This window comes from Saimiri boliviensis, chromosome 7 (assembly GCF_048565385.1).
Source record: "Saimiri boliviensis isolate mSaiBol1 chromosome 7, mSaiBol1.pri, whole genome shotgun sequence".
NCBI lineage: Eukaryota > Metazoa > Chordata > Mammalia > Primates > Cebidae > Saimiri > Saimiri boliviensis.
In genome coordinates this window covers 117,185,981-117,210,507 of record NC_133455.1, presented here as the reverse complement: position 1 = coordinate 117,210,507, position 24,527 = coordinate 117,185,981, and the positions used below count along the sequence as shown (strand labels likewise).

Genomic DNA, 24,527 nt, shown 5'->3' with positions numbered 1-24,527 from the left:
TCAGGGTGAAGGTAGGGTGGGTTCCTTCTGGAGGCTCTGAGGGAGAAGCATCTCATGCCTTCAGTCTTGGGGTTCCTCAGCTTGTAGCAGCATCACTTCAGGCTCTGCCTCTGTCTTCCAAGTCCTTCTCTGTGTGTCTGTCTCCTCTGCATCTCTTTATCTCTCTTCCTGTAAAGACACCAGTTATTAGATTTCGGGCCACAGGAATGGCTCTTCCTCTCACACGTGGCATCGTGACCGTCTTGACTTCATGCCTTCTGTGCCCTTCGGCTCCTAAGATGAGTCTGGGGCTCTGGACTCAAGCTGGCCACTGGCCATCTCCTTCTCCTCCTGCCCACATGTTGTGCTCAGACTTTTTTCCCCCCTAGAGTCTCGCTCTGTTGTCCAGCCTGGAGTGCAGTAGCACCATTATAGCTCACTGTAGCCTCGACCTCCTGAGCTCAAGAGATCCTCTCACCTTGGCCTCCTGAGTAGTTGAGACTATAGGTAAATGCCACCAGACCTGGCTAATTTTTTTTTTTTTTTTTTTTTTTTTTTTTTTTTTTTTTTTTTTTGTAGAGATGGGGGTTTTACTATGTTGCTTAGGCTGGTCTTGAACTCCTGGACTCAAGAAATCTTCCTGCCTCAAAGTCTGGGATTAAAGGTATGAGGTACTGTGCCCGGTCTGTGTTCACATTTTCTTAACAGGCGGAGCTGACACAGGCCTCTGTGTTTCTGTGCATTCTGCCCCGTCTGCCTGAATGCCCTTCCTTATCCTTACCCTTCTTCCCTTCTCCATCTGAAAAGCCTTTACTCATCCTTTAAGCCTCTCCTACTCACTGGGGTCTACCCTGAATTCTGGGGTGAGCACTGACTGCAGCTTTTTGTTCCTGGTTGTGGTTCCTGTGCCTTTTTTCTGGTGTGACACCTAACACAATGCACTGGTTTTGTTTGATTACTGCCCATCTCTCCACCAGACTGAGCATCTTAGAGGCAGTTTTCTTTTGATTCTCCAGCATAGTTACATAGAAGACCATCTATAGTTGCTAAATGACTGAATAAACATAGACATTCTCTTCAGAGGAGATTGAGTCGGGTCTTTCTCCTACTTCCCTACAATGCATAGTGCACTAGGGGCTCTCAAATGCTTCCAGTGTTGTTTAGTGACTGAATGGAAGAACTATTAGCAGGAATCTGGCGGGCCCTGTGGTTCACTGACACTAGCAGTTCCAACAGAGTAATGACCTAAGGAAACAGAATTCCCCTCTGCCTTTCTCCGACCAACTCAGGTACTTCTTACATGGGATTTAATTGGAGTCAGGGAGAGGAATAAGTAACACCTTCCATCTTGCCAGTAAAAAAAAAAAAAAAAAAGAGCACCTTCCATCTCTTCCATCTTGCTATCTCTTCCAAAGGGAGAGAAAGGGGAAGCCCCAGGCCTGAGGTTCTGCTGCCCGGAATTCCAAGGCAGCATTGGGAAGGGGGTCAGGATCAGGACATTGGTAGAGCTGTCTGTGTTCTTGCTTTATTCCTGCAATCAAGAGTGGGGATCATGGCAGTGATGGTTGGTGGGCATCAGAAGGAAAGTGGTCAGCAGGGACTGGGTTCTGGGACTCTCTGAATGAGGCAGACCCAGGCCCATGCTCTTGGGCCATAGGCCCCCCCAACTCCCTCCTGCACGTTGCTTGCCTTGCAGCTGAATGAAGGTCCTCTACAGCATCAGACAAGCCTCTCTTTTTGGGGGGAGCAAGGCACCCTTATGGGGCTCTCTCTTCTCTTCTCATTTCCCGTCTGGTAAGCTTTCTTTTGTGTTGTTTAACAAAGCTACCTGTCACTTTCAATCCGGTGACACTCTAAGGAGGATAACTAGAGTTGGGAGTGAAACATGGGTTTCCAGACCCCCTTCCTACTGTATCATCCATTGATTCCCAAGGACCCTCAGCCTTGGTCTCCAGACCATTTTAGCAGGATGAAAGACCTAGGAAATGAACGATTCCGTCTACTGCTCCTGTCCATCTTCTCCTCTGGGGCATCTCAAAATCATTGAGACACCCTGGAATCACTCAGCTATTCCGCCTGCCCTAGTCTTCCCTATCTTCTTCCAGAGAGCCAGCCCCCAGGGATGCAGGTATAGGGCTGGGACTAGGAGAGGCAAGCAAGGGGCCTAGAGCTCAGAATTTAAAGGAGCTCTCACTCTTTTTTTTTTTAATTTTTTTTAAAGACAGGGTTTCACCGTGTTGGTCAGGCTGGTCTTGAACTCCCGACGTCAGCTGATCCGCCCGCCTCGGCCTCCCAGAGTGCTGGGATTACAGGCATGAGCCTCCGCGCCCGGCAGGGGCCCTCACTGTTAAAGTTGTGGAGCACCTCCCTGAATTCCGTGCTCTAGGTGCCTCATCGGCCTCACCCAGTCCTGGCTTTGTGCAGGCAGGTGTCCCCATAAAGGGATGGGAGGAGAAAAAAAGAGGAGAGTACTAAGAGGACAAGGTGGGACATCCAAAGTCAATGGCACTACTCAGGAGGCTGAGGCAGGAGGATGACAAGCCCAGGAGCTGGAGGCTGTAGGGAGCTATGGTGGCCTTGAATAGCCACTGTGCTGCAGCCTGGGCAATATAGCGATACTCTGTCTCTAAAAATAACAACAACGAGAAACAAGCAAAGCCAATAGCAAAGTGGACAACAACAACTGAAGACGGCTTTGGAACAAGCATCGACACACATGCTTTCTCTCTCACACACCCAGGACCTGCCAGACAGACACCATCCAGAGAACGGTGACGAGGTCCTCCTAATAAGAATGTGGTCTTGGTGGGGGACGGGTGTAGAGATGGGGTAGGATCCTCAAAGCCACATCGTCTTTGCTCTTTCTCCATCCTCAGACTTGAGGTCTTTTGCTTGATGTCATGAAACTCACCCTAGGCATGATGATTCAGACTCCATGCTGGAAAAGCCCTCAGGGATGACTAGTCCTCACTGTCCCGTGGAGTAGCCACAAGATGCACACACCTTTTGAGCAATGGAAACGTGGCTGGTCCACACTGACAGGGGCTGTAAGTATAAAAGACACACTGGGTTTTTGAGGATATAGTTGGAAACGAAGTCAAATAGCCCCTGAATATTTTAAAAAATATCGATTACATGTTGAAGTATTTGGGTAAAAGAAAATATACAATATTATTAAGATTAATTTTCTTATTTCTTCGTACTTCTTTCAGTGCGGCTAGAAATTTAACATTATGTATGTGGGCTAGGTGTGGTGGCTCCCACCTGTAATCCCAGCAGGAGGATGGCGTGAACCCAGGAGTCTGAGACCAGCATTTGCAACACAGTGAGACTTTGTCTCTAAAATAATAAAAAGAATTACTTGGGAGGCTGAGGCGAGAGGTCTGCTTGAGCCTGGGAGGTCAAGACTTACAGTGAGCCATGATGGTGCCACTGCACTCCAGCCTGGGTGACAGAGTGAGACTGTCTCAAACAAAAAACAAACAAAAAAATTAGCCAGGTATGGTGGTGCACACATGTGGTCCCAGGTACTTGGGAGGCTGAGGTGGAAGGATACCTTGAGCCTGGTAGGTTGAGGCAGCAGTGAGCCATGATTGCGCCATTATACTCCAGCTTGGGTAACGGTGAGATCTTGTCTTACACACACACACAAACACACACCACAAAACAAATGAGGCTTGTGTTTGTGGCTTGAATTATAGTTCCATTGTACAATGGTAGTCTAGTTGAACTTCCTCCTTGAACAGATAACGCTGGGGTCCAGAGAGAAGCCTTGACTTAGCTTAGCGGATGGCACCTTGTAAAGCACGGTCATTTGCAGTCCCCCCCAGTCTCTCAGTACCCACCCCTCTCTGCCACACACACTCCTGGGAGCCCTGGAAGTGAACCAGGTGGACTCTCGGATCTCTGGGCTGCACACCTCAAGGGAAGTGTTCCAACACTCAAGGAACCGCCTGTGTTTTTTTAGGAGTGAAATAAAAACCTAACAACGGTGGGGTCATAGTCACCAGTAGGTCATATTTTAAAAGCACTTTAGGCTCTGGACACTTGGGGTTTGGGGAGAAGTGAGGAGGAAAGCCAGGGAACCCCGGGGCTTCCTCCATTTATTCATATGCAGAATAATCCTGATTCGTTTACCAAGTGCGCTGATCACCACCTGCAAAGCGGCGTCCGTCCTGCCTCCCGTGAGGCAGGGGGTAGAACCTGGCCTGAGCCCCGGCGCAGGCCGGCAGCCTCCCCAGGGTTGTTTGACAAGTAAACAAGGACAAGTTTCAGTCCGATTGGCTTGATCCCGGAAGAGGAGTGGGCAGTGGAGGGAGGGGAAACCAGGCACCAAAGCAAATTCCTTCATTCCATAATTTCATCTGGCGTCCCCGTTCAATCAGCCTTCATTGTCAAGGCTTTAGGAGAGGCAGCTAGGAAGAGAGAGAGAGATACTGATCTCTCGGCCCCGGGGCAGCGCTAATGGTGCTTGTCTAGACTCTGACAGGTGGAGCTGCTGGGCAGACTACGGACCTGTTGGGGAAGTTCTCCTTGGCTTTCACGTGGCTTTGGCTGGGGAGCCCCGAGAAGGCTGCTGTCTCCTTTTTCTTAAATCTGGCTTCCCACAAGGCAGTGGCTGGGAGAGGAATGGAGAGAAAGGCTAAGCTAAGGGTGAAGGAAAGTGGAGGAAGGCTGACTTGTCCCACTGGACTTCACCGCGGAGCTGCTGCCATCTCGCGGGTTCGGCTCTTGCCCCGGGTGGACGGCAGTGCCTGCGGGGAGGCGGGTGTGGCTCCCCCGGGAGGTGACAGCCGGCGGGGCCCATGTGGAGCGGGTCTGCTCCGGCTCCCCTCTCTAACCCACGGCGTGGGACCAGCGCGTGCGCGCGTCCCGGAGGAGTTCGATGCACTGGGCTGGGCCGGAGTGGTCACCCCCGCCCCGCTTCCAGGGGTGACTGTGCCTCTGACGTCAGACGGCTTCTGGGTCATTCCCTGGCACGGGGACTTTATTTTCATAACAGCATGAAGTGCCGTGGAACTGGAATAGGCGTGTCCTCTCCCCGACCCTCCCCCGCCCCTTGTCCCTCTGCTCACCCCTCGCTCGCTCCCTCCCTCTGGCCAGGGCCGCCTTTATAACTGCTCTGCGCGCGAGGGCGGGATAGCTGCCCGAGGGCTCCCCCAGCAGTGAGGGGCTCGCCTGCTGCCCTCTTCGCGCGGGAAGCCGCACCAAGTTCACCGCCAAAGCCTAGGCACTAGGGTAAGTGAGGCTCCGGGAGCCCAGCGCGCGCCGGCCTCCGGATTTAAATCGCCTGGGGAGAGCGGGGCGTTGGGAGGGGTGGGGTAGAAGACGAGAGAAATCCTGGTAATGGAAAAGAGTTGGCGATGAGAAAAAAATTCTCCAGGATAACAGTTTCTCTAGTTTAACAACTCAGGATTTTTTTTTTTTCTTTGCGGGTTTCCCAGGCTAAGATAGAGTCAGAGAACAAAGATATAATCAGGGTAATCCTTTCTGCTCGGACACAATCTACAAACTTTGAGTAGGTGGAATCCAGCCAGGCAGAGGTGAGTAGCTCTGGGATTACTCTGAAGGAAAAGAATAGAGGTAGAAAGATCTCAAAGGACGCGAAGGGCCTGGGAGTGGAGGGAGAGTGGGAAACAAGTGGCAGGGGCAGGAGGAGGACACGGTGACAGCTGCTTTTTTTTTTTTTTGAGACGTAGTTTTGCTCTTGTTGGTCAGCCTGGAGTGCAATGGCATGATCTCGGCTCACCGCAACCTCCACCTCCCGGGTTCAAGCGATTCTCCTGCCTCAGTCTCCAGAGTAGCTGAGATTACAGGCATGTGCCACCACGCCTGGTTAATTTTGTATTTTTAGTAGAGATGGGATTTCTCCATATTGGCCAGACTGGCCTTGAACTGCCTATCTCAGGTGATCCGCCCACCGCAGCCTCCCAAAGGGCTGAGATTATAGGCGTGAGCCACTGCGCCCGGCGGACAGCTGCTTCTTCACCCAGATGCTGCAAAGAACCCTTCTGAGTTTGGGGAATTCGATCTAGAAGCCCATCCCTTTTCTCTTGATGTATGTGGTGGTCAGTTCCACACTGATGTCCCTGGAATTGCTCAGGAACCCGGGACAGATGGAAGTTGAATGCGCACTAAGAGCTCACCTTCCACCACCAACTCTAAAGATAGGACTTGGAAATAGCCTAGATGCTCTTCAGGATGGTCCCTTAAACATCCACAGGGAAGGCTGGCAAATAGCTTTAAACATCCGTGGGAAAGGCTAGCACATAGCTCTAAACATCCATGGGAAAGGCTAGCCAACAGCTGAAACCTGCTCAGAATCAAGGAATTTGAAGGACTTTTCATTCCTGACATCTTTCCAGGCTGATTTTCTCCTCAGAGGCTTGTGTAAACACCACACCTGTTGAAGGGTTCGGCCAATCAGCCACTGCCGAGGGTTCATTTCTGAAGGGGAACACTTGAGCCACTTCAGACACTGTGTGGGCTAGGGACCATGGGGGGGGGGTGAGGGCAGAGGGCGGCACCCACCCTCCTGGTTTTCCTTCTGGTGTCTGCTAGGCGAGGGAAGGAATGAGGGGAAGGAAAGGCTGGGAGCGGTGCCACCTGGAAGACCAGTGGCGCCTCCAAGAGTGTGGTGAGGAGAGTGTTTCAAGGGCAGAATGGAATGAACAGAACCCTTTGGTTTCCTGGGAAGAGTGCTCAACCTTGAGTCAGGACCACTGATTTCTCCTGCCAGCTCCCCCGGAACATGGAACTGTGATCCCGCAAGGGCCTGGGCCTGAGTTCCCTGTAGGGGTGTTGTGGAGACCCTCAATTTCTTCTCCTGTGTTTAGAGTCTAGTCCCTCTCTATCTGCACACATCACCTTGGGAGTCCTCTTTAGAACCTGCTTTTTTTGTATTCTAGTCTTTAACGGTTATTTAAGACAACAGGGTATGAAGAACAATTTTGACGGTGTGATTTTATTCTTCTCATTCTGGGTCCACTGCTAAATAGCTTAATCTGGGGACTAAGTCAGTATCTGTTAGTATTCTTTTTGAATTTAAGTCCCCAGATTAAGCTGAGGAATTAATATAGTAAACAATAAATTGAATAGTATTTTTGCTTGAGAAGTCTTTGACTTTCCAAGGAGTTCAGGGTGTTTGTTTCTTCTTTGATTGTTATTTTTATTGCACTGTGGTCAAACTATATGGTCTGTGCATTTGTGGCTGCCGCTGCTCTTCTTCTTCTCCTCCTTCTTCTTCTTCTCTTCTTCGTCTTCTCCTTCTCCTTCTTCCTCTTCCTCTTTTCCTTCTTCTCCTTCTCCTTCTCCTTCTTCTTCCTCTTCTTTTCTTCTTCTTCTTCTTCTACAGGGTCTTGCTGTCTTGCTCTGCTGCCCAGGCTGGAGTGCAGTGGCACTGTCTTGGCTAACTGTAACCTCCACCTCCCAAGCTCAAGTGATCCTCCTGCCTCAGCCTCCTGAGAGGTTGGGATTACAGGCACCCACCACTACACTTGGCTAATTTTTAAATTTTTTGTAGAGATGGAGTTTCGCAGCGTTGCCTAGGCTGGTCTCAAACTCTTGGGCTCCAGCAATCTTCCTGCCTCCACTTCCCAAAGTGCTGGGGTTAAGGGGTAGGCCACCACGCCCAGCCTTCAGTAGTTTTTGTTTTATGCATTTTGGTGCTATATTAGTTGGCGCATGAAAGTTGACGATGATTTTGTCTTCAGTGTAGAGCATCCCTAATTAAATAACACAAGCTTTTTGGTCCATATAATACCTTTTTGCTTTAATTACAATTTTGTATGATATTAAAGCCTCAACTTCTGCTTATTTTACCTTGAACGACCTATTTAACTTTGTGTCGACACATAACACTTGTTAAATAAGTATCTGCTAGTATTCCTTTTGAATTTATTTTCATTTCTTTCTATTCTTTTGCTTTTAACTCTTGTGTGTCTTTTTGTTTCGGTTAGGTTCTTTTAGATATGATATAGTTTAGTATTTTTTTTTCCAAAATAAAGCAGTTACCATTTACATTTGTTGTAATAATAATTACTTGTTATTACTTGTCATCTAATTTTAGACTATGTGGTTTGCTCGTCCCCATCTCCTCCCACATTGGACAGTATATATCATATTTGTAGATCTGCTAGGCAGCTGAGTAGATGGCAACGCGATTCACGGGGCTTCGAAAGATAAGCTTGTGAGGAGAGGTGATTAGTTGAGCTTTGAACTTGTGGGATCCAATGAATATTACCCTCACGTATTGGAATAAGGGATCTTTGAGAGTTTTAAGATAGTATATCAGCAGAGGACATTACTTCATTTTCTTATTTTCTGGAAATTGTATTTCTTAGAATTCTGGGCATAAGAGATTTAGAACCATCTGAGTCACGGCACCAAAAAAAAAAAAAAAAAAAAAAAAAAAAGATTTAGAAACGTCACTCAAAATATTAAGCTTTATTAAAAAAATGATTTCCAGCATTTCATTTTATATTTACATTAATCAAATCTACATGCTTTGTTTAGAAGAAGAGGAAGATGGTAATAATTCCAGGGAACTTCCTGGAAGTGCAGAAATCAGGATGAACATTGCGGTTATACTTGTTTTGATCTGGCTGTGATGACTTATTTTCTCTGATTATTACATAGAAACTCAATTCAGTGATGTTATTCAGATGTTATTCATAAGTTATTGCTATGATTAATCACTTTTTTTTTTTGAGATGGAGTCTCCCTCTGTCGCCCAGGCTGGCATGCAATGGCGAGGTCTTGGCTCATTGCAACCTCCGCTTCCTGGGTTCAATGATTTTTAGTAGAGACAGGGTTTCTCCATGTTGGTCAGGCTGGTCTCGAACTCCCAACCTCAGGTGATCTGCCCGCTTTGGCCTCCCAAAGGGCTGGGATTACAGGCATGAGCCACTGCACCCATCCGATTAATCACGTTAATGTCGTCAGAATTGGGAAGGCTACCCAGAATAGGTGATCCTGGAGATTTTCTTATAGATGCTTTGTATTTATAACTAATCCTTTATCAAGGGCAGAGGGATTTCTGTGGCTCCCTTAGAAGAACTCAGCCTGAGTAGAAATATGAGGATTAGGATCAGCACATATTCATCTTCAGAAAATGTTCCTCCCCGTTACTCACACTTGCTAATAAATAACTTGCTTTGGGCAAATATATTCAGCACTCGGTCTTAGTCCAAAGCATTTGCTCAGCAACTACCATGAAGACTATAGAGTAGAGGGGATACCAACAAATAGATTTGCCCTATGTTCTTAAGAACGTTGTTATCCGATAGGCAGCTCAGCACTGATATTTATTTGTAATATATAACACAGATATGGAAAAACTTGAGTGCCAAGAAATATTTAATTGTAAAAACTATGAAGAGATCAACACATTTAGAGTGCAATAGGATTACATACAGGTGCGATGACTCCCACCTGTAATCCCAGCACTTTGGGAGGCTGAGGTGGGAGAATCCTTTGAGCCCAGACATTTGAGAACAGCTTGGCCAACATGGCAAAACCCTGCCTCTACTAAAGATACAAAAAGTAGCCAGGTGTGGTGGTGCACTTTTGTAATCCAAGCTACTAAGGAGGTTGAGACCCAAGAATTGCTTGAACCTGGGAGGTGCGGATGCAGTGAGCTGAGATTGTGCCATTGCACTCCAGCCTGGGCGACAAAGCAAGACTCAGTCTTTAAAAAAAAAAAAAAAAAAAAAAAGCTTTAGGATTAATAATAATAATAATAATAATAATTGCCAGGTGTGGTGGCTCATGCCTGTAATCCCAGCATTTTGGGAGGCTGGCTGGGGTGGGCGGATCACGAGGTCAAGAGATTAAGACCATTCTGACCAACATGATGAAACCCTGTCACTACTTAAAATATAAAAATTAGCTGGGCATGGTGGTGCACACCTGTAGTCCCAGATACTGGGGAGGCTGAGGCAGGAGAATTGCTTGAACCCAGGAGGCGGAGGTTGCAGCGATTCAAGATCATGCCATTGCACTCCAGCCTGGTGACAGAGCGAGACTATGTCTCAAAAACAAAACAAAACAAAAGGCCGGGCTCAGTGGCTCACACCTGTAATCCCAGCACTTTGGAGGGTGAGATGGGTGGATCACCAGAGGTTGAGAGTTCGAGACCAGCCTGACCAACATGGAGAAACCCTGTCTCTACTAAAAATACAAAAATTAGCTGGGCATGGTGGCGGGCTCCTGTAATCCCAGCTACTCTGGAAGCTGAGGCAGGAGAATTGCTTGAACCCAGGGGGCGGAGGTTGCAGTGAGCCGAGATCATGCCACTGTACTCCAGCCTGGGTGACAGTGAGACTCCATCTAAAAAAAAAAAAAAAAAAAAAATTAAAAAACTCATGATAGAGGTTAAATCTTGGGCAAAGTTTTGCAGAAATATGTTAAGCGGACCATAAATAGGAGGGAGAGGATCTTTCTGGTTAGGAGAATAATTCATGTGTTGGGGTAAAGAGCATGAGAAGACCTTAGATGAACCCAAATTCCATAGAGGTGGAGAGGGGAGTTAAGAAGGAAGGAGGAGCTAGGTGGGAGGACCAGTTGGAGAAAGGCTCTTGAAGCTCAAATTGAGGATGGATCTGTCATGAAAGACAAAAAGGAGCAAATACGCTTTTTTTTTGGTTGAGAACAAGTCTCACTCTGTTACCCAGGGTGGAGCCCAGTGGCGTGATCTCAGCTCACTGCAACTTCCACCTCCTGCAAGCGATTCTCATGCCTCAGCCTCCCGAGTGGCTGGGACTACAGGTGTGCGCCACCATGCCCAGCTAATTTTTGTATTTTTAGTAGAGATGGTTTCACCACGTTGGCCAGGTTGGTCTCTCACTCTTGACCTTAGGTAATCCACCCACCTTGGCCTCCCAAAGTGCTGAGATCACAGATATGAGCCACTATGCCCGGGTGATCATTCCTTTTTAACCTCTTTTGTGGACTCCTACCTAGCTGAGCTGGTGCTCCGCATGACTTTCTCCTTGGCTTCCTGTGTGATCTTGTCTCCTCTCAAGGATTTAGATACCACCTCTAGGTGATGACTGCCAGTCTGTGCTTACAGCACAAACCTCTCCTGAGCACCAACCCATATGCCCAAGGTGCAGAGACAGTTAGCACAACCCAGTGTCAATGAGCGTGGCTTTTAAGAGCCATGTAATCTTGGGCGAGTTATGTAATTTCTCTGTGCCTCTGTTTCCTCAGCTGTTAAAAGGAAGCATAATAGGGTTGTTGTGAGGAGTAAATGAAACCACGAATGGCTCATGCCTGTATCCCAGCACTTTGGGAGGCTGAGGCAGGCAGATCACCTGAGCCTCAGGAGTTCAAGCACAGCCTGGGCAACATAGTGAGATGCCACCTCTACAAAAAATACAAAAAGTAGCCAGGTGTGGCGGTGATACCTGTCTGTCCCAGCTATTCAGGAGCCTGAGGCAGGAGGATCACCTGAGCCCGGGAAGTCAAAGCTGCTGTGAGCTGTGATTATGCCATTGCATCACTCCAGCCTGGGTGACAGAGAGACCTTGTCTGTCTCAAAAGAAAAAAAAAAAAAGAGAGATTAAAAAAAGAAAAGAAAAGAAACTATGTATGGCTCAGAGTACACCCTCAGGAGGACTTGGCTCTTTTGGCTTTTATTATTCCTGGGGCTCCACTTGCAGGTTGCAAATTTACCCAAGACCCAATAAAGCTACACTTAGCATCTCTCCTTGCAAACCTGAATTTCTAGGCTGCGACAATGGTGCCACTCAGTTGCCTAAGCCAGAAATCTGGGAGTTAACCTGGGCTTCTCCATTCCCCAAGCCCTGTCTCTTCTACCTTCATAAAAAATCTCCTACCATTTCCTGTTCATCTTTCATGCCTCGTCTCCCTGCTTGCTTCTCTAAAGCATTGAAAACATTAAAAAAAACCCCACTAGGTAGAATGGGTCACTGTTTCCCACGCATCCTCAGCATTCCTGGTGTATTCCATACCCTCTTCGTTGTATGTCGGTGTGATAATTATTCCTCCCAAGGGCAGTGGCCACGCTTTTATTTTTATTGATTTATTTAATTAATTTTTGGTTTAGAGAGTCTCATTCTGTTGTCCAGGCTGGAGGGCAGTGGCAGGATCGTAGCTCATTGCAGCCTCGAGTTCCTGGGCTCATGCAGTCCTCTTACTTCACCCTCTGGGTAGGTGGATCACAGGTGTGTGCCAGCAAACCTGGCTAATTTTTAATTTTTTTTTGTACAGCTGGGGGCTCACTTTGCTGCCCAGATTGGTTTCAAACTCCTGGGCTCAAGCGATCCTCCCATCTCGGCCTCTCAAAGTACTGGGCATAAGCTACCGTGCCTGGCCAGGGTTGCCTGTTTTGGAGACTTCTCAGCAAGGCAATGCTTGACTATAAGGTGGGTTGAGTGGAGAGACTTGGGGTCAGGGGAAAATCCCTAGAAATGATGACAGTGATTTAGAAATAAAAAGGAGGACTGAATTATGATTGTGACTACTCAGAAACAGCTATTCTTCTGACCATGTGACACCGGACATGTACCTTCCTCTGAGTTAGGTTTCTCTCCGTATAAATGAGATAATGAGTGTAAAGTATGTAAATGAGAGAATATGTGTAAAAACATACAATGACACAGCATAGTGCCTGACTCATAATAGGACTCAGGAGGTGACAGTGGCTGTCATTATTCTTATTCATTATTACATCGTGACTGTTGTTATTACTACTGATTGAATGTAGCAATTCGAGAATAGAGAGAAAACGAAGATGCTTGAAAGTCACACATTTTCAGGGCTGGGCTGGTGTGAAGACACATTTTGACAGAATGAGAGAAATCTCATAGGAAGGAAGACAAAATCAGTTTGTCTTTGCAAAGTTCAGGGTCTCAGGTGATTCATTCTCAGATGCTCTGGGAAAGGCTGCACAGAATCAGCATGGGCAACCTTGCAGGCCTAGGCATAAGCAACTCTAGACACGTTTCCCATCTCTCTGGTTGTGAAGAGGAGTCTTGGGTCAGAGGCCCAAGGTGGGAGACTCATCACATGTTGATGTTTGTCCCTGCACAGTGGTCAATGCTGTGTCACTTAAGGCCACGTCCAGGGTCAGCACTGCTCCAGGAGCCTCTGGCTTTGTCCTTCAGGTGGGTAGTCCCTTGGTGTGCCTCTTCTTCAGGCCCTTCAACCTCACCACCAGCCCAGGCTTTGCGTTTGGATAGGAGTTTGTGGCACATACTCTTAATGACAGGAGATGGGGCAGGAGTGAGGGTGAGGGGTAGAAAGAAAGAGATCTGGAAGTTGTGTGCATGAAGCTCCCCAGATGGGTGAATGGTGGAGCTGAACATGAGCTCAGACCACCTAGTTCAGCAGTGTGTCCTGCATTTTATAGATAAGAGGAGGCTTTGAGAGGCCAGGTGACTTATGTCCACACAGCCTCGAAGCTGAAACCCCTTCCCCCTAAAGGGGAGGAAGAACAGAGGGCTTGGAGTTGAGCCCAAGGAGTGACCTCCCCTTCCTCCTCTCCTCCCTCTTCCTCTTGTCCTTATTCTTCCTTTCCCTCTCCCTCCCTCCCACTGCTTTTTTTTTTTTTTTTTTTTTTTTGAGACGGAGTCTCACTGTCACCCAGGCTGGGGTGCAGTGCCGTTATCTTGGCTCACTACAACCTCTGCCTCCTGGATTCAAGTGATTCTCATGCCTCAGCCTCCTGAGTAGCTGGGATTACAGGTGCGTGCCACCACGCCTGGCTAATTTTTGCGTTTTTAGTAGAGACGGGGTTTCACCGTGTCAGCCAGGTTGGTCTCGAACTCCTGACCTCAAGTGATCTGCCCGCCTCGGCTTTCCAAAGTGCTGGGATTACAGGCGTGAGCCACTGCACCCAGCTCCACTGGTTGATTAAACCTTTCTTTCATGCCTAGACTCTTTCCAAAAGGGTTTAAGACAGCACCAAGTGATTCCAGGGTCTCAGCTGTGGGCATCCTTGTATTATCGGATGGCTGTGTGTTAACTGTGAGCAGCTGGAAGAAGTGAAGAGGGGCTCATCCTCATACTCAAAGTCCTTTGCTCATGCCCGAGGCCAGAGGCTACTCATGCTGAAACATTACCATCTTCCTCCGAAGTGCAGGGTTTAGTCACTGAGTGCTGGGTGGAGCACATGTCTGGATCCCAGTTAATCCCTCCCTGCTTACCAGAAAAACCTCAGGATCCATGCTCTCCTGGGAGCCACCTGTCTCCAATAAGATAGGAGCAGGGTTCAGACGTGGCTAGGCGCTCCTAATCTCAGACCCAAAGCGCAATTTTTGGCAGCCCGCATGAGAAGGAGGGTGGGAGGAAGGGTGGGTAGAACTAAGGATAGCAGCCCGGCGGCTTGAGAGGAAACCAGGCACAGCCCGCCCTACCCTATCTCATGAACAGCCTGCTCAGGACTCCCCCCTTACCCGACGCACTGGGCACCATTCTCTTGCTGCCTCATCCATTCTGGTTAGGCATTTACTGAGCATCAGGTGCTAGGCAAGTTGCTGGGAGAGAAAACGTTTAATGACTCAGTCTCTGCCTGCACAGAGCGTTTGAGTCTAGAGGGAGACAGACTTACCGACAGGCTGGATTGTGTAATAAGTGCTATGGGAGCAAAGGCTGAGAGAATTTGTGAGATGTGTGTCTCATCAGACTTGGGCATTTAAAAAAAAAAAAAAGAAAAGAGAAAAACGACCTTGGAGGAAAGGACCTCGAGGTCAAGTGAAGGGGTGGGGTCCATTTGGTCTTTTTTTTTTTTTTTTTTTTTTTAAGACGGAATTTCGCTCTTGTTGCCCAAGCTGGAGTGCAATGGTGCGATCTCAGCTCACTGCAATCTCCGCCTCCTGGAGGTTCAAGTGATTCTCCTGCCTCAGCCTCCCGAGTAGCTGGGATTACAGTTTGTGCGCCACAATTTTGTGCGCCCGGCTAATTTTGTATTTTTAGTAGAGATGTGGTTTCTCCATGTTGGACAGATTGGTCTTGAACTCCTGACCTCGGGTGATCCGCCGGCCTGGGCCTCCCAAGGTGCTGGGATTACAGGCATGAGCCACTGTGCCCGGCAGTCTTTATAGGAGCAAGTTCTTTGTTGATGGGACTCTAGATCTCCCTTCCCTTGACTTTGGTTACAAATAAAATCTGAACCACGCAAGTCTCATTCTCTTTTCTCCTCACCGCTCCAGCCCTTGCTCCTCTCCCAGGCTGTTTCTCTACCTCTGGACAGTTCACATTCCCAAATGCTGATCACGTCTCTTGTCCCTCTCAAATGCTTCTTTCTAGAAATCCTTTTCGGTTTTTCAGAACCCTGTCCTTCTCTTCCAGTGTCTTTCCCTTGCTTGGGTTATTCTCTGGGCAACCTGGCACCCTTTCAGTGCAGACTTGCTTATTCATAACTCTAGCGAGTTTTATTTTCCTCTGACTAAATTCAACGTACTCAGAACACTAGTTGAGCAATCGCTATCAGGCTAGGGAAGGGGTGGGGGAGGCCAACAGAGGTGAATTAAGAATGATAATTCCAAACTAATTAGTAATCCAGATTTAAAAAATTTACTAAGAAGGCTTTTTTTAAAAAAGACATTTGTGAGAGAATTTGGAAATATGAATCCTAACTAGATAGTTGATAGTAAAAGATTCTTCTTAGTTATGAAAGTATGGTTAAGAAGGAGTTTTTTTCTTTTAGAGAAACATTCTAGGCTGGACATGGGGGCTCATGCCTGTAATCCCAATGCTTTGGGCGGCCGAGGGTTAAGGATCCTTTGAAGCCAGGAGTTCAAGACCAGCCTGGGCAACATAGCAAGACTCCATCTCTACAAAAAATAAAGATTAAAAAATTAGCCAGGTGTGGTGGCATGCACCTATACTTTCAGCTTCTTGCGGGGGCTGAGGTAGGAAGTTACCTTGAGCCCAGGAAGTCAAGGCTCCAGTAAGCCACGATCACACCACTGCACTCCACCCTGGACGACAGAGAGAGGACCTATCCTGAAAAGAAAAAAAAAATACACATACTATTTATAGATAAAATTATATGATGTCTGGGACTTGCTTAAAAATAGGGAGTGGGGTAGGGAATTCAGATGAAGCAAAATTGGCCATACAGTAATAACTTTAGAAATAAGTGATGGATAGATGAGACTCCATTATAAAACTTTCTATAATGACAACATTAGTAAGTTTTTTAAAAAATTTTTTTTTAAAATTTTTTTCAAAGATGGGGTTTCACAGTATTGGTCAGGCTGGTCTCAAACTCCTGACCTCAGGTTATTCGCCCACCTCAGCCTCCCAAAGTGCTGGGATTACAGGTGTGAGCCACTGTGTCTGGCTTTAATTTTTAATTAAAAAAAAAATAGAGACAGGGTCTCGCTCTGTCTCACAGGCTGAATTGCAGCGATATGATTATAGCTCACTGCAGCCTTAAAATCCTGGGCTCAAGCAATCCTCCCACCTCAGCCTCGAATAGCTGGGACTACAAGTGTGCACCACCATACCTGGCTACTTTTTAAATTTTTATTTTTCTAGAGACAGTGGTCTCACCATCTTGCCCAGGCTGGTCCTGAACTCTTGGGCTCAAGCAATCAGCCCACTTCAGCCTCCCAAAGTGCTAGGATTAAAGGCATGTGCCACTGCACCTGGCCTAAATGTTTTAAAGGCACTTCAAGATATGTTTCTCTATCCCTCTCGCATGATTGGGAGGTGGGAGGTGAAGGTGAAATTTGGGGAAATTGGTGCTTTCTTTTCTTTTTTTCTTTTTTTTTTGAGATGGAGTCTTGCTCTGTCACCCAGGCTGGAGGGCAGTGGTGCAATCTCAGTTTACCGTAACCTCCGTCTCTCAGGTTCAAGCCATTCTCCTGTCTCAGCCTCTTGAGTAGCTTGGTTTACAGGCACGTGCCACTACGCCCAGCTAATTTTTGTATTTTTAGTAGAGATGGGGTTTCACCATATTGGCCAGGCTGGTCTTGAACTCCTGACCTTGTGATCTACCTGCTTCAGCCTCCCAAAGTGCTGGGATTACAGTCGTGAGCCACAGTGCCCAGCCGTTGTTTTCTTCTCTTCACATCCACTGCCATTGTTCTTGTTTGATCCTGGTCTGTGGGTGCTTAGGAGGCCCCTCCTGCACAGCTACACAGGAAGAGAAGCCTGTAGGTTCTAGATGGGGGCTCTGCCTTAATGCCTGTTTGTCCAGTATCAGAACGGTCCTTGAGGCAAACACCTCATCAATCTCTGTCAAGATTTAGAGTCATCATGTTCAAAGTCCTTCATTAACGATCAGGTAATTATGATAACAACTACCTGTCCACAAACAGCAATACCTTGGTGGGTGGGGAAGGAGCAATTGGCAGGGAGGGGCAGGGAGAGTGAGAGAATAAAGGGAAGAGGGAAATGCCTTTCCTGTGAGACCACGCCTGGTGATTAATCTGCCCTCCAGGTGTGGAGAGAGGAAGTGAAGTGCCCAGGGCCTGGGTTCCTTTCCCAAAGCCCTTGAATGAGACAGGGTCTTCCTCTTTCACATTCATGCTGTAGCCTGGGAGAGCCCTCATACCTCCCCTTACTCATATCAAAGAGGGACATTTGAAGGCAAGGTGGATCAGACTTGGGTGCTTGGATTGCAGGGGCTGCCTGTATCTGAACCTCATTTGCCTTTTTCTTCCTGTTTCTCATTCTGCACTGCCCTGCAGAGGTGAAGCATAACCCATTCTTTGTGCTCTGCTTGTGGTAGGAGGTGGCTGTGGTGTAGATTCCAGGAGGGCAGAGTGTGCAGGTGACAGATCCACTGTGGGGAAGGCGGTGGAAGGCCCATGGCCATAGTGACAGGTGCCATCCGTCTCTCTCTTCTACTGTGGTAGGGCATGTATCTGTTTCCCCCTTTACCATTGAGTGCCTAAAGCAGTGAGCAGCACATAGTGATGCTTGGTAAATATTTGCTGAATGAATGACTATATAAAATAAAGTTGGCCGAGCACGGTGCTTCACGCCTGTAATCCCAGCACTTTGGGAGGCTGAGGTGGGTGGATCATGAGATCAGGAGTTCAAGACCAGCCTAGCCAACATGGTGAAACCCCGTCTGTACTAATAATACAACAACAACAACAACAAATTAGCTGGACATAGTGGTGCTTGCCTATAATCCCTGCTACTCAGGAGGCTGAGGCAGGAGAATTGCTTGAACCTGGACTCAGGAGGCGGAGGTTGCAGTGAGCCGAGATTGAGCCACTGCACTCCAGCATGGGCTACAGAGTGAGACTCCGTCTCCCCCACCAATAAATAAATAAATATATATAATATAAATAAAATAAATATATATATATATAAAGTTAAGCTTGGAGAGGCAAATTTTATTAAAATTCAGGAAAATTGATTTAAGCTATATCTGGTCTCACCTTAACACACTACACTATTACTGTAAGCTATATCTGGTGTCATTTTAACACACTACACTAACACTGTAATATTGTGATATATAGTCACATGACATTCACAGGCATCATACATATGTATGCATATATATTTATATACATATATACAATCTTTTCCTACTTGCTATATGAACTAAATAATTTTGGTAAGATGACTATCTCTTCTAACAGAAAAAATAATTTTGTGTATTTTTTTTTTTTTGAGATGGGGTCTTGCTCCGTCTCCCAGGCTGGAGTGCAGTGGCATAATCTCTGCTCACTGCACCTCTGCTTCGTGGGTTCAAGCAATTCTCCTGCCTCAGCCTCCTTAGTAGCCGGGATTACAGGAGCACACCACCACGCCTGGCTAATTTTTGTATTTTTAGTAGAGATGGGGTTTCGCCATGTTGGTCGGGCTGGTCTCAAACTCCTGACCTCAGGGGATCCGCCCGCCTTGGCCTCCTAAGAAGATTGCTTTTTCCGAGCTGTTTTTTCTACTCTGAGGAAAGAGGCAGGATTCAGCGGAAGCTTTGCACCTTTTCCTGCTTCCCAACCCCAGTCCTTCTTCTTTCGGATTTCTTGCTGCATCATCTCTGTCCCTCTTTAGGGCTGGAGGGGACCTCCGGGAGCCTTCCCTTCCTCGAACTCTGACCTCTTTCCTGCCACACTGTGGTTCTCTTCCAGTCCATTCAAAACTTTTTGCTGCCATGTGAACAATCCCATTGGGGAACAAAAAACTCAAGAAAAAATAAATTCCATGCCCAAAAAGCATGGAACGCAACAAAAAGAATAGTGTAGGAGACACTTAAATAAGCATTAAAATAATTGGGGTGAAATTGTTGAGAAACTGGACTAGCCCTTCCCTTCGCTTCCTTCTTTTAAAAAAAAAAAAAAAAAGAGAAAGTGGACTGTCGCTACGTCTAGCCCTGTTGAATCTCAACATCTTGTTCCACGTTGACTTTGGAATTTTCAAGCCGTGTGTTTTGAGAAAATGGGGACACTCCTTTCTCTTTTCTCGTTTCTCAATTTATCTTCCCACGTGTGCCCTGAATCCTGAGGATTTAGATTTCCTAGGGATACGGGCAAAGAGCTGGGTCTAAAATTCACACGGAGGTTGTAGGAGCAGAGAAAGAAGCCTTTCTCCTGATAGATTAAAGATAGATATATAGGAAGTAAACTGTTATACAGCCGGTGGATTCCTGATTATCTGAATGAGTAAGCAGATTACTCGATTTGTGGAGGGTCCATAACCTGGGATCTCCTATCCTCCTGGAGCTGAACTAGGAGAGTGGAACCAGGGTCATAAAGAGGCATCTGTGAGGGGAGGGGTAGGGAGAGAGAAAAAGAGGGAGAGAAAAGAAGAGAGAGAAGGATATCTCAGATCACATTTTAAGAGCAACTTGAGAGGGGGCACCTAGAGTACTTGAGAGGCTGGGTCCTGGCGCCAGACACCCTGGATTCAGATCCTGGCTTTACCATTTCCTGGTTGTATGATGTTGGGCATGTAACTTGACTTCTCTCTGCCTCAGTTTTCTCATCCGTAAAATAGGGATAATAATTTTACCTCATAGGGTTTCGATGAAATTAAAGTAAGTAACTTATACATAAAGTGATTGGAAGTAAAACTTTAAGGCCGGGCAGGGTGACTCACGCCTGTAATCCCAGCATTTTGGGAGGCCGAGGCAGGAAGATCCCTTGAGCCCAGGAATTTGAGACCAGCCTGGACAACATGGTGAAACCCCATCTCTACAAAAAATATAAAAATTAGCCGGGTGTGGTGGCGAAGCCCTATAGTCCCAGCTACTCAGGAGGCTGAGGTGGGGGGAGAATGACTTAAGCCCAGGAGGTGTCGGCTGCAGTAAGTGGAGATCGTGCCACTGCACTCCAGCCTGGGCGACAGAGTGAGACTCTGTCCCCCTCCCCCAAAAAGAAGTAAAAATCGGAGCCATACTAAAACTGAACATGTTAGCTCTGAAGATTATTTTTTGTTGGATTACCTGCTGTTTATGTGCTATCCAGGACTCTCCTCTTTACAGTAGCCAATTTATAGCTGGTTATGACAGGCAAGATTCCTTCCACCACTTTTTGGAATTAGTGGAGCCATCTTTACAAATCTTAAGGAGGAGGGCAGAATCATTCTAATGTGAGACCAGGGAGCCAAGGAAGAGGACCCAGCCACTAGCTCAGAAGGGAATGCTTGGCCTTCTGTGGAAAAATCTACCATCCAGAAAACTCCTTTTATCCATGAGAGACTAGGATGCTTACAAATGATAACTGGATCAGGTCCAAAGACAGAGGCTGCTAAATTATGAGTAAAGTGTTAACTTCAAGCTTAGATAGTTCCATGTTCACTAATTGCTAAGAAAACACTAGCAAAAAAATATCAGGCACCCTGGCATGTAATCTGTAATATGTACATATATGTATTTCAAGAGACAGCGTCTTGCTCTGTTGCCCAGGCTGGGGTGCAGTGATGTGATTATAGCTCACTGATCCTTGAACGCCTGGGCTCAAGCGATCTTCCCACCTCAGACTTTTGAGTAGCTGGGACTACAGGTGCGTGCCACCATGCCTGGCTAATTTTTTTAAATATGAAGTTGGAGTCTTGCTATGTTGTCCAGTCTGGTCTCAAATTTCTGAGAAAAAATGATCCTCCTGCCTCGGCCTCCCAAAGTGCTGGGATTATAGGCATGAGCCAACATGCCCAGTCCTGTGACATTTTTTGCAATTAGGCTCCAAAATACCTCTTCAGAGTGTTAGGTTCTCTGGCTTTAAGGGAAATAATAATATGGTTAATCTGAGGGAAGGGACATATGAGATTTCTTCCTGTTCTTCATCAGGTTTTAGAATTTACTATGGGAGGTAGGGGACAGTTAGTAGCTTTACTTAGTGTAGTGAGCTCAAAGGCAAAACTCTGGCGAAACATGCAAAATTGGTTTCCTAATCCTTTTTTAGTCTTCTGTGTCTAAGGACTGCATCGTGAGATTCACCACCTTCTCCCCACCCCAACATTCCTTTTCTGCAGGTCCAAAATGTCTGCAATAGCCCCTGATGGTTGCCGCAACGACCTGAACCCCAGGTACTACAGACTCTGTGATAAGGCTGCAGCCTGGGGCATCGTCCTGGAAACAGTGGCTGCAGCCGGGGTTGTGACCTCGGTGGCCTTCATGCTTGCTCTCCTGATCCTCATTGGCAAGGTGCAGGACTCCAACAAGCGAAAGATGCTCCCTACTCAGTTTCTCTTCCTCCTGGGTGTGTTGGGCATCTTTGGCCTCACCTTCGCCTTCATCATCAGACTGGACGGGAGCACGGGGCCCACACGCTTCTTCCTCTTTGGGATTCTCTTTTCCATCTGCTTCTCCTGCCTCCTAGCCCATGCTCTCAATCTGACGAAGCTTGTCCGTGGGAGGAAGCCCCTCTCCCTGCTGGTGATTCTGGGTCTGGCCGTGGGCTTCAGCCTGGTCCAGGATGTCATCGCTATTGAATATGTTGTCCTGACCATGAATAGGACCAACGTCAATGTCTTTTCTGAGCTTTCCGCTCCTTATCGCAATGAAGACTTTGTCCTCCTGCTCATCTACATCCTCTTCTTGATGGCGCTGACCTTCCTCACGTCCTCCTTCACCTTCTGTGGTTCCTTCGTGGGCTGGAAGAGACACGGGGCCCACATCTACCTCACCATGCTCCTCTCTGTGGGCATCTGGGTGGCCTGGATCACTCTGCTCCTGCTTCCCGACTTTGACCGCCAGTGGGATGACACCATCCTCAGCTCTGCCTTGGCTGCCAATGGCTGGGTGTTCCTGTTGGCTTATGTCAGTCCCGAGTTCTGGCTGCTCACAAAGCAACGAAACCCCATGGATTACCCTGTTGATGATGCTTTCTGTAAACCTCAACTCATGAAGAAGAGCTATGGTGTAGAGAACAGAGCCTACTCTCAAGAGGAAATCACTCAAGGTATGGACACAGCCTGGCTAGGCAGAGAATCCCTTGTAGAAAGGTGGGGGAGAATCACAGGATATTATAACTGTAAGGAACGTGCAAAATTTTCTAGATGATACCCTTGATAGAATAGGTAAAGTTCCTTAAGGCTCAGCTCTTGCTTAAAATCATCGAACCTGTTAGAGGCAAGGAGAAGGAGAAGCAGGCCTCTGGAGTCTTGATTGAGTACTTTGCACACTTGGTGTAGGCAGGGGAGAGCCATTCCTTCCGGAAATATGTAGTTTTCAGTGCTTAAAACCAAGCCGTGATTTCCTGCACTGATCACAGAGCAGAGAGAGGAGAAAGCCCTTTTACCACAAACCAGCAGGAAATCTCCATCAAAGCAGTAAGAATTCTGGTTTAGTGTGAAGAACCACATTTTTTTGGTATGTGTTTCTGGGCCCATGGGAAGGAATAGATCATATTGGACATGTAAGAATCAAATGATTCAGGCCAGGCACGGTGGCTTAGGCCTGTAATCCCAGCAGTCTGGGAGGCTGCGGAGGGAGGATCGCTTAAGCCCAGAAGTTTGAGACCAACTTGGGCAAAATAACAACAACAACAACAAAATCAAATGATTTTATTCTTGTCTGGAGTTGTAAGAAGCCAGGTGTTCTCGTGTTGTTTTCATAAGCAAAAGAGGCTAAGCTGAAGGCGCCCCTTTTCGCAGGGACCTATTCATGGGTCTCCAGGATTTACACTGACCTTGAAGTCTCATCACAGGAGATGGGTGGTTTGAGGACAGGAATGAGGAACCTCCAAGCATATGTTTTTAGCTCCAGCTAAAAATAGGTCTTTCCTCTGCTCTTAAGCCTGAGGTGTGGAACTTCCTGGTGCTTCTCACCGTAGCTGTGATCTCTGTCTAGGGCCCTTGGAAGTCTGAAGGGAGGGGGTGGAGGGGAGGAGCGGAGGAGGGGAGAAGGGGAGGAGGGGAGGAGAGGAGGAGGGGAGGAGGGGAGGAGGGGGTATTTTACCACCTAGTCCCTCCTGTCCGTTCCTGTGGTTTCATGCCGTCACCTCACTCCTGGACTCCCTATTCTCGTTCGTGGACGAGTCTTCCTTCCTGCGCTCATTTTATGGGCCACTGTCAGCTTTCTCCCTTAAAATATGTCTCTGGCCTCCGTGCTTTGCTGCTTACTTTCCTCCCTGGCTACCCCGATCCATCCCATTTCATCAAATCCTTCCTGAGCCCTGCCGAAGTTGGAACCAACAACCTCTGAAGCTTCACTCTCAGTCCAGACGAGCCAAGTCACGGTGCTTTCCTGCCTGTGCCTGAGCTCCAGGTGTGTCTGTCCTCTGCCTGGCATGGCTATCTCCCTCTTCTGCCCTTCTCCAGGGTCAGGCATTCCCTAGCCTCCCCTGGTAATCGCTCTGCCCTGTGCATCTATGGGACTTTGCTCTTATCAGGGTCTGTCTTACTGCATCGTTATTTACATACCTGTCGTATGTTCCTTACTCTCCAGCGTCAACTGCAAGGAGGGATCATTCTGGTTAATCCTTGGGTGTTTCACAGTCTCCTACATAAAGATGTTTAAGTGTTTGTTCAGCAAATTGGGCAGGGAAATTTGATGGGAAATAAATGACTTCTTTGAATTGCATTCATGATAATTGCATGTGCTTATCCTTCTGTTCCCAAGTCTCTGATTTTTCTCCCAATACACAGAAAACAGTTGCTCATCAGTCCTGCCTCTTCCCAAAGACACGATACAAATATATACATATTTTTCTTGTCAGGCGGTTAAGGAAATAGGTAAATCCCCAGTGAGATTCACTCTAGGTACACCTCTGGCCAGATCTATCTCTGAAAAGACTGGTTTCTATGACTTTTCAAATGTGCTTTTGAAGTGGTCCTAGGATGAGGTGGGGCTCTGGTGAAGTTCTGAAAAGTCATCATAGTTATTCATTCATTCAGCCAATATTGTGTTTGCTTTGTGCCTGGTCCTAGGCTTGAGGACCTAGCCTCTCCCTCCAAGAAATTTAAGGTTTGCTGGAGAGACAGGCAATTAAATGGGCAAGATGTCACACTGTGATAAGTGATACAACGGGGTGAACACAGGTGCGGGCCCCAATGCTTTAATTTCTTCTCTCCCTCTGTTTCAGGTTTTGAAGAGACAGGGGACACACTCTATGCCCCCTATGCCACACATTTTCAGCTGCAGGTAATTGATGTTTTTTTCCTCCTTTATC

General features: G+C 47.3%; 1 protein-coding gene across 1 annotated transcript in view; it reads left to right on the top strand.

The window, feature by feature from the left end:
• Positions 1 to 5,063: 5,063 nt before the first annotated feature.
• GPRC5A (G protein-coupled receptor class C group 5 member A) overlaps positions 5,064 to 24,527 on the top strand; it is a 29,931-nt gene continuing 10,467 nt past the window's right edge. The window contains exons 1-3 of the mRNA XM_003934532.4: positions 5,064 to 5,217; positions 21,388 to 22,316; positions 24,441 to 24,499. Of these exons, the coding sequence (XP_003934581.1) occupies positions 21,395 to 22,316; positions 24,441 to 24,499 (981 nt within the window). The 5' untranslated portion in view covers positions 5,064 to 5,217; positions 21,388 to 21,394. The remainder of the gene's footprint in view (positions 5,218 to 21,387; positions 22,317 to 24,440; positions 24,500 to 24,527) is intronic.